At 48.7% G+C, this 17432-nt stretch overlaps 1 protein-coding gene across 1 annotated transcript in view; it reads right to left on the bottom strand.

The window, feature by feature from the left end:
• The window catches only part of LOC134985603 (phospholipid scramblase 2-like), a 212878-nt gene extending 201157 nt beyond the window's left edge, over positions 1–11721 (bottom strand). The window contains exons 1-2 of the mRNA XM_063950419.1: positions 11633–11721; positions 5301–5354 (exon numbers count right to left, since the gene is read on the bottom strand). Of these exons, the coding sequence (XP_063806489.1) occupies positions 5301–5348 (48 nt within the window). The 5' untranslated portion in view covers positions 5349–5354; positions 11633–11721. The remainder of the gene's footprint in view (positions 1–5300; positions 5355–11632) is intronic.
• Between the last annotated feature and the right edge of the window lie 5711 nt (positions 11722–17432).

The following is a 17432-nucleotide window of genomic DNA, read 5'->3' as shown; positions in this document are numbered from 1 at the left end:
TGCAGCACAACACAGCACCACTGGACAGCACTGGACATATGGCAGTAGAGGACACCACCACTGTGACTGATGCAGCACAACACACCACCACTGGACAGCACTGGACATATGGCAGTAGAGGACACCACCACTGTGACTGATGCAGCACAACACAGCACCACTGGACAGCACTGGACATATGGCAGCAGAGGACACCACCACTGTGACTGATGCAGCACAACACAGCACCACTGGACAGCACTGGACATATGGCAGTAGAGGACACCACTGTGACTGTTGCACCACAACACAGCACCACTGGTCAGCACTGGACATATGGCAGCAGAGGACACCACCACTGTGACTGATGCAGCACAACACAGCACCACTGGACAGCACTGGACATATGGCAGTAGAGGACACCACCACTGTGACTGATGCAGCACAAAACAGCAACACTGGACAGCACTGGACATATGGCAGGAGAGGATACCACCACTGTGACTGATGCATCACAACACAGCACCACAGGACAGCACTGGACATATGGCAATAGAGGACACCACCACTGTGACTGATGCAGCACAACACAACACCACTGGACAGCACTGGACATATGGCAGCAGAGGACACCACTACTGTGACTGATGCAGCACAACACAGCACCACTGGACAGCACTGGACATATGGCAGTAGAGGACACCACCACCGTGACTGATGCAGCACAACACAGCACCACTGGACAGCACTGGACATATGGCAGTAGAGGACACCACCACCGTGACTGATGCAGCACAACACAGCACCACTGGACAGCACTGGACATATGGCAATAAAGGACACCACCACTGTGACTGATGCAGCACAACACAGCACCACTGGACAGCACTGGACATATGGCAGCAGAGGACACCACCACTGTGACTGATGCAGCACAACACAGCACAACTGGACAGCACTGGACATATGGCAGTAGAGGACACCACTGTGACTGATGCAGCACAACACAGCACCACTGGACAGCACTGGACATATGGCAGCAGAGGACACCACCATTGTGACTGATGCAGCACAACACAGCACCACTGGACAGCACTGGACATATGGCAGTAGAGGACACCACTGTGACTGATGCAGCACAACACAGCACCACTGGTCAGCACTGGACATATAGCAGCAGAGGACACCACCACCGTGACTGATGCAGCACAACACAACACCACTGGACAGCACTGGACATATGGCAGCAGAGGACACCACCACTGTGACTGATGCAGCACAACACAGCACCACTGGACAGCACTGGACATATGGCAGTAGAGGACACCACCACTGTGACTGATGCAGCACAACACAGCACCACTGGACAGCACTGGACATATGGCAGTAGAGGACACCACCACTGTGACTGATGCAGCACAACACAGCACCACTGGAGAGCACTGGACATATGGCAGTAGAGGACACCACCACTGTGACTGATGCAGCACAACACAGCACCACTGGACAGCACTGGACATATGGCAGTAGAGGACACCACCACTGTGACTGATGCAGCACAACACAGCACCACTGGACAGCACTGGACATATGGCAGTAGAGGACACCACCACTGTGACTGATGCAGCACAACACAGCACCACTGGACAGCACTGGACATATGGCAGCAGAGGACACCACCACTGTGACTGATGCAGCACAACACAGCACCACTGGACAGCACTGGACATATGGCAGTAGAGGACACCACCACTGTGACTGATGCAGCACAACACAGCACCACTGGACAGCACTGGACATATGGCAGTAGAGGACACCACCACTGTGACTGATGCAGCACATCACAGCACCACTGGACAGCACTGGACATATGGCAGTAGAGGACACTACCACTGTGACTGATGCAGCACAACACAGCACCACTAGACAGCACTGGACATATGGCAGTAGAGGACACCACCACTGTGACTTATGCAGCACAACACAGCACCACTGGACAGCACTGGACATATGGCAGTAGAGGACACCACCACTGTGACTGATGCAGCACAACACAGCACCACTGGACAGCACTGGACATATGGCAGTAGAGGACACCACCACTGTGACTGATGCAGCACAATACAGCACCACTGGACAGCACTGGACATATGGCAGCAGAGGAAACCACCACTGTGACTGATGCAGCACAACACAGCACCACTGGTCAGCACTGGACATATGGCAGTAGAGGACACCACTGTGACTGTTGCAGCACAACACAGCACCACTGGTCAGCACTGGACATATGGCAGCAGAGGACACCACCACTGTGACTGATGCAGCACAACACAGCACCACTGGACATATGGCAGTAGAGGACACCACCACTGTGTGATGCAGCACAACACAGCACCACTGGACAGCACTGGACATATGGCAGTAGAGGACACCACCACTGTGACTGATGCAGCACAACACACCACCACTGGACAGCACTGGACATATGGCAGTAGAGGACACCACCACTGTGACTGATGCAGCACAACACAGCACCACTGGACAGCACTGGACATATGGCAGCAGAGGACACCAAACTGTGACTGATGCAGCACAACACAGCACCACTGGTCAGCACTGGACATATGGCAGCAGAGGACACCACCACTGTGACTGATGCAGCACAACACAGCACCACTGGACAGCACTGGACATATGGCAGTAGAGGACACCACTGTGACTGTTGCACCACAACACAGCACCACTGGTCAGCACTGGACATATGGCAGCAGAGGACACCACCACTGTGACTGATGCAGCACAACACAGCACCACTGGACAGCACTGGACATATGGCAGTAGAGGACACCACCACTGTGACTGATGCAGCACAACACAGCACCACTGGACAGCACTGGACATATGGCAGCAGAGGACACCACTACTGTGACTGATGCAGCACAACACAGCACCACTGGACAGCACTGGACATATGGCTGTAGAGGACACCACCACCGTGACTGATGCAGCACAACACAGCACCACTGGACAGCACTGGACATATGGCAGCAGAGGACACCACCACTGTGACTGATGCAGCACAACACAGCAGCACTGGACATATGGCAGTAGAGGACACCACCACTGTGACTGATGCAGCACAACACAGCATCACTGGACAGCACTGGACATATGGCAGTAGAGGACACCACCACTGTGTGATGCAGCACAACACAGCACCACTGGACAGCACTGGACATATGGCAGTAGAGGACACCACCACTGTGACTGATGCAGCACAACACACCACCACTGGACAGCACTGGACATATGGCAGTAGAGGACACCACCACTGTGACTGATGCAGCACAACACAGCACCACTGGACAGCACTGGACATATGGCAGTAGAGGACACCACCACCGTGACTGATGCAGCACAACACAGCACCACTGGACAGCACTGGACATATGGCAATAAAGGACACCACCACTGTGACTGATGCAGCACAACACAGCACCACTGGACAGCACTGGACATATGGCAGCAGAGGACACCACCACTGTGACTGATGCAGCACAACACAGCACCACTGGACAGCACTGGACATATGGCAGTAGAGGACACCACTGTGACTGATGCAGCACAACACAGCACCACTGGTCAGCACTGGACATATAGCAGCAGAGGACACCACCACCGTGACTGATGCAGCACAACACAGCACCACTGGACAGCACTGGACATATGGCAGCAGAGGACACCACCACTGTGACTGATGCAGCACAACACAGCACCACTGGACAGCACTGGACATATGGCAGTAGAGGACACCACCACTGTGACTGATGCAGCACAACACAGCACCACTGGACAGCACTGGACATATGGCAGGAGAGGACACCACCACAGTGACTGATGCAGCACAACACAGCACCACTGGACAGCACTGGACATATGGCAGCAGAGGACACCACCACTGTGACTGATGCAGCACAACACAGCACCACTGGACAGCACTGGACATATGGCAGTAGAGGACACCACCACTGTGACTGATGCAGCACAACACAGCACCACTGGACAGCACTGGACATATGGCAGGAGAGGACACCACCACAGTGACTGATGCAGCACAACACAGCACCACTGGACAGCACTGGACATATGGCAGGAGAGGACACCACCACTGTGACTGGACAGATTCAGCACAAGCCACGGACACTGAGAGAATGGAGACATGTCCTCTCTGTGTACACACTCCAACGCCGGAGTGAAAATGGCGGGGACGCGCGGCTCCTTATATGGAAACCAAACCCCGCGAGAATCTGACGTTTTGCCTCGTTTTGGTTTTCGAGTCAGGCGGGAAAAGCCGAGCCTGGCTCGGAACCGGAATCGACTGGTGAACTTCGGTACAGTTCGGTTCTGAGAACCGAATCCGCTCATCTCTAGTTAAAACACATAGGTTCTATGGGATAAGCGAGCTCTGGGCAACGTACACTGTAGCAGGCCAGACTCGAGCACCGAGCGGGTTAACAAAATGGCTTCTGAGCGTGAACCAGGGCTTTGCGGAATCCCACACCGATGGATTGATTGATTATAAGGTTCTTAAATGTATGAATGCAAAAAAAATAAAAAAATAATTAATAAAGTGTCATTTGTACTTTGGGAATAGAACCAGGGAGAATGAGCATCGGGTGCAGCACACCTCACCGCTAGGCCACGACGCCTGGTGATAGAGACACAAGCTCATGTGTAAATGTAAGCAGTGATCCCTTCCCATTGGTTCTGCTCATGCTGTATTGGCTACGGGACTTGGACGCTCACATAACCCTAATGCCGATGAACCATTGCTTTAACACGTTACTTTGTGTCTGTATACACTATTTTTATTTATTGATTTATTGTTGTTTTTTATTGACTATCTCCGTCTAGCCGTCGGTCTGTGTGTACCGTATAACATTACAGTTGTCACTGCCCATTTGCCCGAGCTTGTACAGTATATCCATCTGCCGCTATTCGCTCTACAGAACTGGATTAGTGGAGCATTAGCCAGCCAGTGGTGAAGATTTGTATTGCATGCTGTGTATGTTGTCGTGCCTCAAAGCACCTGTCCGTGCAACAACTCAAAAACCTGAGCTATAGCTAAAGCGCGACTAATACTCCATGTAGACGGAGGAACTGCAATGATGAGGAAGGTTCCATCTGTACCGCCTGTGGCTAATTTCTGCAGACTATCACTTTCATGTCCATTTCTACAGAACATAATCTCTATTTTTGTATTCTGCGTGTTCTCTGCAGAGTAGCACACCAAGTAAAAAGATGTGTAGGGACAGTCTCACCTGAACCAGAGACTCCAAACCTGGGGGTGTAATAGGAAATCTTTCCATGGTTACCTGCAAAACATAGATATTCACTGAGCAACTATTTATCAGAGCTCCTTATACTTTTCTACACCATGCCATATATACACACACAGCCCAGTACAGACACTAGTACACCATGCCATATATACACACACACAGCCCAGTACAGATACTACTACACCATTCGATATATACACACAGCCCAGTACAGACACTAGTACACCATTCCATATATACACACAGCCCAGTACAGACACTAGTACACCATGCCATATGTACACACAGCTCAGTACAGATACTACTACACCATTCGATATATACACACAGCCCAGTACAGACACTAGTACACCATTCCATATATACACACAGCCCAGTACAGACACTACTACACCATGCCATATGTACCCACAGCCCAGTACAGACATTACTACACCATGCCATATATACACACACAGCCCAGTACAGACACTACTACACCATGCCATATAAACACACTGCCCAGTACAGACACTACTACACCATGCCATATATACACACAGCCCAGTACAGACACTACTACACCATGCCATATATACACACTGCCCAGTACAGACACTACTACACCATGCCATATATACACACACAGCCCAGTACAGACACTACTACACCATGCCATATATACACACACAGCCCAGTACAGACACTACAACACCATGCCATATATACTATACACACACACACACACACACACACACACACACACACACACACACACACACACACCCCAGTACAGACACTACTACACCATGCCATATGTACACACAGCCCAGTACAGACACTACTACACTATTCCATATACGCACACACAGCCCAGTACATACACTACTACACCATGCCATATATACACACACAGCCCAGTACAGATACTACTGCACCATGCCACACACACACACACACACACACACACACACACACACCTCAGTACGTACACTACTACACCATGCCATATATACACACACAGCCCAGTACAGACACTACTACACCATGCCATATATACACACACAGCCCAGTACAGACACTACTACACCATGCCATATACACACACACAGCCCAGTACAGATACTACTGTACCATGCCATATATACACACACAGCCCAGTACAGACACTACTACACCATGCTATATATACACACACAGCCCAGTACTTACACTACTACACCATGCCACATATACACACACAGACCAGTACAGACACTACTACGCCATGCTATATATACACACACACAGCCCTGTACAGACACTACTATACTATGCCATATATACACACACACACACACACACACACACACACACACACACACACACACACAGCCCAGTACAGACACTACTACACCATGCCATATATACACACAGCCCAGTACAGACACTAGTACACCATGCCATATATACACACACACACAGCCCTGTACAGACACAACTATACTATGCCATATATACACACACACACACACACACACACACACACACACACACACACACACACACCCCAGTACAGACACTACTACACCATGCCATATACACACACAGCCCAGTACAGACACTAGTACACCATGCCATATGTACGCACACAGCCCTGTACAGACACTACTACACTATGCCATATACACACACACACACACACACACACACACACACACACACACACACCCCAGTACAGACACTACTACACCATGCCATATGTACACACAGCCCAGTACAGACACTACTACACTATTCCATATACGCACACACAGCCCAGTACATACACTACTACACCATGCCATATATACACACACAGCCCAGTACAGATACTACTGCACCATGCCACACACACACACACACACACACACACACACACACAGCCCAGTACGTACACTACTATACCATGCCAAATATACACACACGGCCCAGTACAGACACTACTACACCATGCCATATACACACACAGCCCAGTACAGACACTAGTACACCATGCCATATGTACACACACAGCCCTGTACAGACACTACTACACTATGCCATATACACACACACACACACACACACACACACACACCAGTACAGACACTACTACACCATGCCATATGTACACACAGCCCAGTACAGACACTACTACACTATTCCATATACGCACACACAGCCCAGTACATACACTACTACACCATGCCATATATACACACACAGCCCAGTACAGACACTACTACACCATGCCATATACACACACACAGCCCAGTACAGATACTACTGTACCATGCCATATATACACACACAGCCCAGTACAGACACTACTACACCATGCTATATATACACACACAGCCCAGTACTTACACTACTACACCATGCCACATATACACACACAGACCAGTACAGACACTACTACGCCATGCTATAAATACACACACAGCCCAGTACAGAAACTACTACACCATGCCATATATACACACACATCCCAGTACAGATACTACTACACCATGACATTTATACACACACAGCCCAGTACAGACACTACTACACCATGCCACACACACACACACACACACACACACACACACACCCCAGTACGTACACTACTATACCATGCCACATATACACACACAGCCCAGTACAGACACTACTACGCCATGCTATATATACACACACAGCCCAGTACAGACACTACTACACTTTGCCATATATACACACTGCCCAGTACAGACACTACTACACCATGCCATATACACACTCAGCCCAGTACATACACTACTACACCATGCCATATATACATACACAGCCCAGTACAGACACTACTACACCATGCCATATATACACACACAGCCCAGTACAGACACTACTGCACCATGCCATATACACACACACAGCCCAGTACAGACACTACTACACCATGCCATATATACACTCACAGCCTAGTACAGTTACTACCGCACCATGCCATATATACACACACAGCCCAGTACAGACACTACTAAACCATGACATTTATACACACACATCCCAGTACATACACTGCTACACCATGCCATATATACACACTGCCCAGTACATACACTACTGTACAATGCCATATATACACACACAGCCCAGTACAGACACTACTACACCATGCCATATATACACACACAGCCCAGTATGTACACTACTACACCATGCCACATATACACACACAGCCTAGTACAGTTACTACCGCACCATGCCATACATACACACACATCCCAGTACATACACTGCTACACCATGCCATATATACACACACAGCCTAGTACGTACACTACTACACCATGCCACATATACACACACAGCCCAGTACAGACACTACTACACCATGCCATATATACACACACACACACACACATCCCAGTACAGACACTACTACACCATGCCATATATATACACACACCGCCCAGTACAGACACTACTACACTATGCCATATATACACACACAGCCCAGTACAGACACTACTACACCATGCAATATATACACACACACACAGCCCAGTACATACACTACTACACCATGCCATATATACTACACACACACACACAGCCCAGTGCAGACACTACTACACCATGCCATATATAGACACACACCCCAGTACAGTGCAGTACAGACATTACTACACCATGCCATATATACTGTACACACACACACACACACACACACACACACACACACCCCAGTGCAGACACTACTACACCATGCCATATATAGACACACACCCCAGTACCGTACAGTACAGACATTACTACACCATGCCATATATACTGTACACACACACACACACACACACACACACACACACACACACGCACGCACACACACACACACACACACACACACACACACACACACAGCCCAGTGCAGACACTACTGCACCATGCCATATATACACACAGAGCCCAGTACATACACTACTACACAATGCCATATATATATATATATACACACACAGCCCAGTACAGACACTACTACACTATGCCATATATACACACACAGCCCAGTACAGACACTACTACACCATGCAATATATACACACACACAGCCCAGTACATACACTACTACACCATGCCACATATATACACACACAGCCAAGTATAGACACTACTACACCATGCCATATATACACACACACACACAGCCCAGTACAGACACTACTAAACCATGCCATATATACACACACAGCCCAGTACAGACACTACTACACCATGCCACATATATACACACACAGCCAAGTATAAACACTACTACACCATGCCATATATACACACACAGCCCAGTACAGACACTACTACACCATGCCATATATACTATACACACACACACACACACACACACACACACACACACACACACACAGCCCAGTACATACACTACTACACCATGCCATATATATACACAGCCCAGTACAGACACTACTACACCATGCCATATACACACACACACACACACACACACACACACACACACACAGCCCAGTACAGGCACTACTACACCATGCCATATATACACACACAGCCCAGTACATACACTACTACACCATGCCATATATATACACACAGCCCAGTACAGACACTACCACACCATGCCATATATACTATACACACACACAGCCCAGTGCAGACACTACTACACCATGTCATATATACACACTGCCCAGTACAGTACAGTACAGACATTACTACACCATGCCATATATACTGTACACACACACACACACACACACACACACACACACACACACACACACACACAGCCCAGTGCAGACACTACTACACCATGCCATATATAGGCACACACCCCAGTACAGTACAGTACAGTACAGACATTACTACACCATGCCATATATACTGTACACACACACACACACACACACACACACACACACGGCCCAGTACAGACACTACTACACCATGCCATATATAGACACACACCCCAGTACAGTACAGTACAGACATTACCACACCATGCCATATATACTGTACACACACACACACACACACACACACACACACACACACACACACCCCAGTGCAGACACTACTACACCATGCCATATATACACACAGAGCCCAGTACAGACACTACTACATCATGCCATATATACACACACACAGCCCAGTACAGATACTACTACACCATGCCATATATACACACACAGCCCAGTACAGTCACTACTACACCATGCCATATATACACCCACAGACCAGTGCAGACACTACTACACTATGCCACACACACACACACACACACACACACACACACACACACACACACAGCCCAGTACAGACACTACTACACCATGCAATATATACAAATACACAGCCCAGTACAGACACTATTACACCATGCCATATATACACACACAGCCCAGTACATACACTACTACATCATGCCATATATACACACACAGCCCAGTACAGACACTACTACACCATGCCATATATACACCCACAGACCAGTACAGACACTACTACACCATGCAATATACACACACAGCCAAGTATAGACACTACTACACAATGCCATATATATATATATATATACACACACACACAGCCCAGTACAGACACTACTACACTATGCCATATATACACACACAGCCAAGTACAGACACTACTACACCATGCAATATATACACACAGCCCAGTACAGACACTACTACACCATGCCATATATACACACAGCCCAGTACATACACTACTACACCATGCCACATATATACACACACAGCCAAGTATAGACACTACTACACCATGCCATATATATATATATACATACACACACACAGCCCAGTACAGACACTACTAAACCATGCCATATATACACACACACAGCCCAGTACAGATACTACTACACCATGCCACATATATACACACACAGCCAAGTATAAACACTACTACACCATGCCATATATACACACACAGCCCAGTACATACACTACTACACCATGCCATATATAGACACACACCCCAGTACAGTACAGTACAGTACAGTACAGACATTACTACACCTTGCCATATATACTGTACACACACACACACACACACACACACACACACACACACACACACACACACACACACTGCCCAGTGCAGACACTACTACACCATGCCATAAATACACACACATCCCAGTACAGTACAGACATTACTACACCATGCCATATATACTGTACACACACACACAGCCCAATGCAGACACTGCTACACCATGACATGTAGATACCACATATAAAACGTGGCAAGTGACGTGATCTGAGTTACTGCATATTAGACTTCTCCCTGCACTGTAATACCTCTGGTTTGTCTCTCTTGCTTTCTGCGTTCCCTCTTCTTGTAGCTGTCACCTGTATGTCTCTTGTGTACTCTGTCTCTCTGCCTGTTCTCGCTCTGATTCCAGCAACAGCCTCTGAATATAACAGGAAGTCATTGTATTGGGAGGCCGGTGTCAGATAAGTGTGACGTTACATTTATTTGTGTAATCTTTCCTACATACACCTACCGTACACCTAGAATTACATCACACCCGTGTGTCAGGCCAGGAAATATGTGTCTATTGCTCAATTTTTTTTATTTCATTTTTCTCACTGTAATGCAATCAGTAGTGGATCTTGCCACGGGCAAGCAGGACTTTTGCCCTGGGCGCCGCCTTCCGGAGGGCGCTGGCATCATCCGGAGGGCGCTGCACCATGACAAGATCCGCCACTGCTGTGCCTCCCGCTGCCCGCTGTGTAACCCGGCTGTGTCCCTGTGAAGGGAACTTGACGCTACGTGTCTAGTTTCCCTTCGTGGAGAGGACCTTTGCTGTGCGGTGCGCAATGACGTCATGACCACTGCTGGAGGTCTCCGCTGCCTGCGTCCGCTGCCGTGCCCACACCACAATGACTCAGAGACGTGCGTATGCAGCAAACAGGCCGCAGTCTTTATGTAAGGCGCCCAGTGGTTTTATGACTTCAGTCACCTCAGCTTATACCACATACTCAGTACAAATAACGACTCAGGGTCTAATTCAGGTTGGATCGCTGACCCACATCCAACCGGAATTATTACGATCGTCCCGTGGGCGCATGCTTAACGCCTGTCCAGCACATGCGCCCGGAATTACTGCGAGGGGCTGCAGAAAATGTGATAGCACTGACCCCCCTTGAGGAAGCGACAATCTAGCCATTTCCCCAGGGGAAACGCCGACCAACCATTGCGCCACTAGAGGCCACCAAAGAGCACTGAACAGATGCCCACCAGCACCTGCGACCCCTCACCTTGTAATAGGAACAGGACAGGAACGAGGTCCTACGTCAACATTACCATACCTTTGCCTGTCAGTTGCACCCCATGGACCTTGTAAAGGAAATGTGATCTTTCCACCCCTGTCTACTAGTGATGAGCGCCTGAAATTTTTCGGGTTTTGTGTTTTGGTTTTGGGTTCGGTTCCGCGGCCGTGTTTTGGGTTCGACCGCGTTTTGGCAAAACCTCACCGAATTTTTTTTGTCGGATTCGGGTGTGTTTTGGATTCTGGTGTTTTTTTCAAAAAACCCTAAAAAACAGCTTAAATCATAGAATTTGGGGGTCATTTTGATCCCATATTATTATTAACCTCAAAAACCATAATTTCCACTCATTTTCAGTCTATTCTGAATACCTCACACCTCACAATATTATTTTTAGTCCTAAAATTTGCACCGAGGTCGCTGGATGACTAAGCTAAGCGACCCTAGTGGCCGACACAAACACCTGGCCCATCTAGGAGTGGCACTGCAGTGTCACGCAGGATGTCCCTTCCAAAAAACCCTCCCCAAACAGCACATGACGCAAAGAAAAAAAGAGGCGCAATGAGGTAGCTGTGTGAGTAAGATTAGCGACCCTAGTGGCCGACACAAACACCGGGCCCATTTAGGAGTGGCACTGCAGTGTCACGCAGGATGTCCCTTCCAAAAAACCCTCCCCAAACAGCACATGACGCAAAGAAAAAAAGAGGCGCAATGAGGTAGCTGTGTGAGTAAGATTAGCGACCCTAGTGGCCGACACAAACACCGGGCCCATCTAGGAGTGGCACTGCAGTGTCACGCAGGATGGCAATTCCAAAAAACCCTCCCCAAACAGCACATGACGCAAAGAAAAAAAGAGGCGCAATGAGGTAGCTGTGTGAGTAAGATTAGCGACCCTAGTGGCCGACACAAACACCGGGCCCATCTAGGAGTGGCACTGCAGTGTCACGTAGGATGTCCCTTCCAAAAAACCCTCCCCAAACAGCACATGACGCAAAGAAAAAAAGAGGCGCAATGAGGTAGCTGTGTGAGTAAGATTAGCGACCGTAGTGGCCGACACAAACACCGGGTCCATCTAGGAGTGGCACTGCAGTGTCACGCAGGATGGCCCTTCCAAAAAACCCTCCCCAAACAGCACATGACGCAAAGAAAAAAAGAGGCGCAATGAGGTAGCTGTGTGAGTATGATTAGTGACCCTAGTGGCCGACACAAACACCGGGCCCATCTAGGAGTGGCACTGCAGTGTCACGCAGGATGGCCCTTCCAAAAAACCCTCCCCAAACAGCACATGACGCAAAGAAAAAAAGAGGCGCAATGATGTAGCTGTGTGAGTAAGATTAGCGACCCTAGTGGCCGACACAAACACCGGGCCCATCTAGGAGTGTAACTGCAGTGTCACGCAGGATGGCCCTTCCAAAAAACACTCTGTCTACTAGTGATGAGCGCCTGAAATTTTTCGGGTTTTGTGTTTTGGTTTTGGGTTCGGTTCCGCGGCCGTGTTTTGGGTTCGACCGCGTTTTGGCAAAACCTCACCGAATTTTTTTTGTCGGATTCGGGTGTGTTTTGGATTCGGGTGTTTTTTTCAAAAAACCCTAAAAAACAGCTTAAATCATAGAATTTGGGGGTCATTTTGATCCCATATTATTATTAACCTCAAAAACCATAATTTCCACTCATTTTCAGTCTATTCTGAATACCTCACACCTCACAATATTATTTTTAGTCCTAAAATTTGCACCGAGGTCGCTGGATGACTAAGCTAAGCGACCCTAGTGGCCGACACAAACACCTGGCCCATCTAGGAGTGGCACTGCACTGTCACGCAGGATGTCCCTTCCAAAAAACCCTCCCCAAACAGCACATGACGCAAAGAAAAAAAGAGGCGCAATGAGGTAGCTGTGTGAGTAAGATTAGCGACCCTAGTGGCCGACACAAACACCGGGCCCATTTAGGAGTGGCACTGCAGTGTCACGCAGGATGTCCCTTCCAAAAAACCCTCCCCAAACAGCACATGACGCAAAGAAAAAAAGAGGCGCAATGAGGTAGCTGTGTGAGTAAGATTAGCGACCCTAGTGGCCGACACAAACACCGGGCCCATCTAGGAGTGGCACTGCAGTGTCACGCAGGATGGCCCTTCCAAAAAACCCTCCCCAAACAGCACATGACGCAAAGAAAAAAAGAGGCGCAATGAGGTAGCTGTGTGAGTAAGATTAGCGACCCTAGTGGCCGACACAAACACCGGGCCCATCTAGGAGTGTCACTGCAGTGTCACGCAGGATGGCCCTTCCAAAAAACACTCTGTCTACTAGTGATGAGCGCCTGAAATTTTTCGGGTTTTGTGTTTTGGTTTTGGGTTCGGTTCCGCGGCCGTGTTTTGGGTTCGACCGCGTTTTGGCAAAACCTCACCGAATTTTTTTTGTCGGATTCGGGTGTGTTTTGGATTCGGGTGTTTTTTTCAAAAAACCCTAAAAAACAGCTTAAATCATAGAATTTGGGGGTCATTTTGATCCCATATTATTATTAACCTCAAAAACCATAATTTCCACTCATTTTCAGTCTATTCTGAATACCTCAGCACATGACGCAAAGAAAAAAAGAGGCGCAATGAGGTAGCTGTGTGAGTAAGATTAGCGACCCTAGTGGCCGACACAAACACCGGGCCCATTTAGGAGTGGCACTGCAGTGTCACGCAGGATGTCCCTTCCAAAAAACCCTCCCCAAACAGCACATGACGCAAAGAAAAAAAGAGGCGCAATGAGGTAGCTGTGTGAGTAAGATTAGCGACCCTAGTGGCCGACACAAACACCGGGCCCATCTAGGAGTGGCACTGCAGTGTCACGCAGGATGGCCCTTCCAAAAAACCCTCCCCAAACAGCACATGACGCAAAGAAAAAAAGAGGCGCAATGAGGTAGCTGTGTGAGTAAGATTAGCGACCCTAGTGGCCGACACAAACACCGGGCCCATCTAGGAGTGGCACTGCAGTGTCACGTAGGATGTCCCTTCCAAAAAACCCTCCCCAAACAGCACATGACGCAAAGAAAAAAAGAGGCGCAATGAGGTAGCTGTGTGAGTAAGATTAGCGACCGTAGTGGCCGACACAAACACCGGGTCCATCTAGGAGTGGCACTGCAGTGTCACGCAGGATGGCCCTTCCAAAAAACCCTCCCCAAACAGCACATGACGCAAAGAAAAAAAGAGGCGCAATGAGGTAGCTGTGTGAGTATGATTAGCGACCCTAGTGGCCGACACAAACACCGGGCCCATCTAGGAGTGGCACTGCAGTGTCACGCAGGATGGCCCTTCCAAAAAACACTCCCCAAACAGCACTTGACGCAAAGAAAAAAAGAGGCGCAATGAGGTAGCTGACTGTGTGAGTAAGATAAGCGACCCTAGTGGCCGACACAAACACCGGGCCCATTTAGGAGTGGCACTGCAGTGTCACGCAGGATGTCCCTTCCAAAAAACCCTCCCCAAACAGCACATGACGCAAAGAAAAAAAGAGGCGCAATGAGGTAGCTGTGTGAGTAAGATTAGCGACCCTAGTGGCCGACACAAACACCGGGCCCATCTAGGAGTGGCACTGCAGTGTCACGCAGGATGGCCCTTCCAAAAAACCCTCCCCAAACAGCACATGACGCAAAGAAAAAAAGAGGCGCAATGAGGTAGCTGTGTGAGTAAGATTAGCGACCCTAGTGGCCGACACAAACACCGGGCCCATTTAGGAGTGGCACTGCAGTGTCACGTAGGATGTCCCTTCCAAAAAACCCTCCCCAAACAGCACATGACGCAAAGAAAAAAAGAGGCGCAATGAGGTAGCTGTGTGAGTAAGATTAGCGACCCTAGTGGCCGACACAAACACTGGGCCCATCTAGGAGTGGCACTGCAGTGTCACGCAGGATGTCCCTTCCAAAAAACCCTCCCCAAACAGCACATGACGCAAAGAAAAAAAGAGGCGCAATGAGGTAGCTGACTGTGTGAGTAAGATAAGCGACCCTAGTGGCCGACACAAACACCGGGCCCATTTAGGAGTGGCACTGCAGTGTCACGCAGGATGTCCCTTCCAAAAAACCCTCCCCAAACAGCACATGACGCAAAGAAAAATAAAAGAAAAAAGAGGTGCAAGATGGAATTGTCCTTGGGCCCTCCCACCCACCCTTATGTTGTATAAACAAAACAGGACATGCACACTTTAACCAACCCATCATTTCAGTGACAGGGTCTGCCACACGACTGTGACTGATATGACGGGTTGGTTTGGACCCCCACCAAAAAAGAAGCAATTAATCTCTCCTTGCACAAACTGGCTCTACAGAGGCAAGATGTCCACCTCATCATCATCCTCCGATATATCACCGTGTACATCCCCCTCCTCACAGATCATCAATTCGTCCCCACTGGAATCCACCATCTCAGCTCCCTGTGTACTTTGTGGAGGCAATTGCTGCTGGTCAATGTCTCCGCGGAGGAATTGATTATAATTCATTTTAATGAACATCATCTTCTCCACATTTTCTGGATGTAACCTCGTACGCCGATTGCTGACAAGGTGAGCGGCGGCACTAAACACTCTTTCGGAGTACACACTTGTGGGAGGGCAACTTAGGTAGAATAAAGCCAGTTTGTGCAAGGGCCTCCAAATTGCCTCTTTTTCCTGCCAGTATAAGTATGGACTGTGTGACGTGCCTACTTGGATGCGGTCACTCATATAATCCTCCACCATTCTTTCAATGGTGAGAGAATCATATGCAGTGACAGTAGACGACATGTCCGTAATCGTTGTCAGGTCCTTCAGTCCGGACCAGATGTCAGCATCAGCAGTCGCTCCAGACT

The sequence above is a fragment of the Pseudophryne corroboree genome (genome assembly GCF_028390025.1).
Source record: "Pseudophryne corroboree isolate aPseCor3 chromosome 6 unlocalized genomic scaffold, aPseCor3.hap2 SUPER_6_unloc_1, whole genome shotgun sequence".
Lineage (NCBI taxonomy): Eukaryota > Metazoa > Chordata > Amphibia > Anura > Myobatrachidae > Pseudophryne > Pseudophryne corroboree.
Note: the sequence above shows the minus strand (reverse complement) of the source record. Positions and strands in the feature narration are given on the sequence as shown.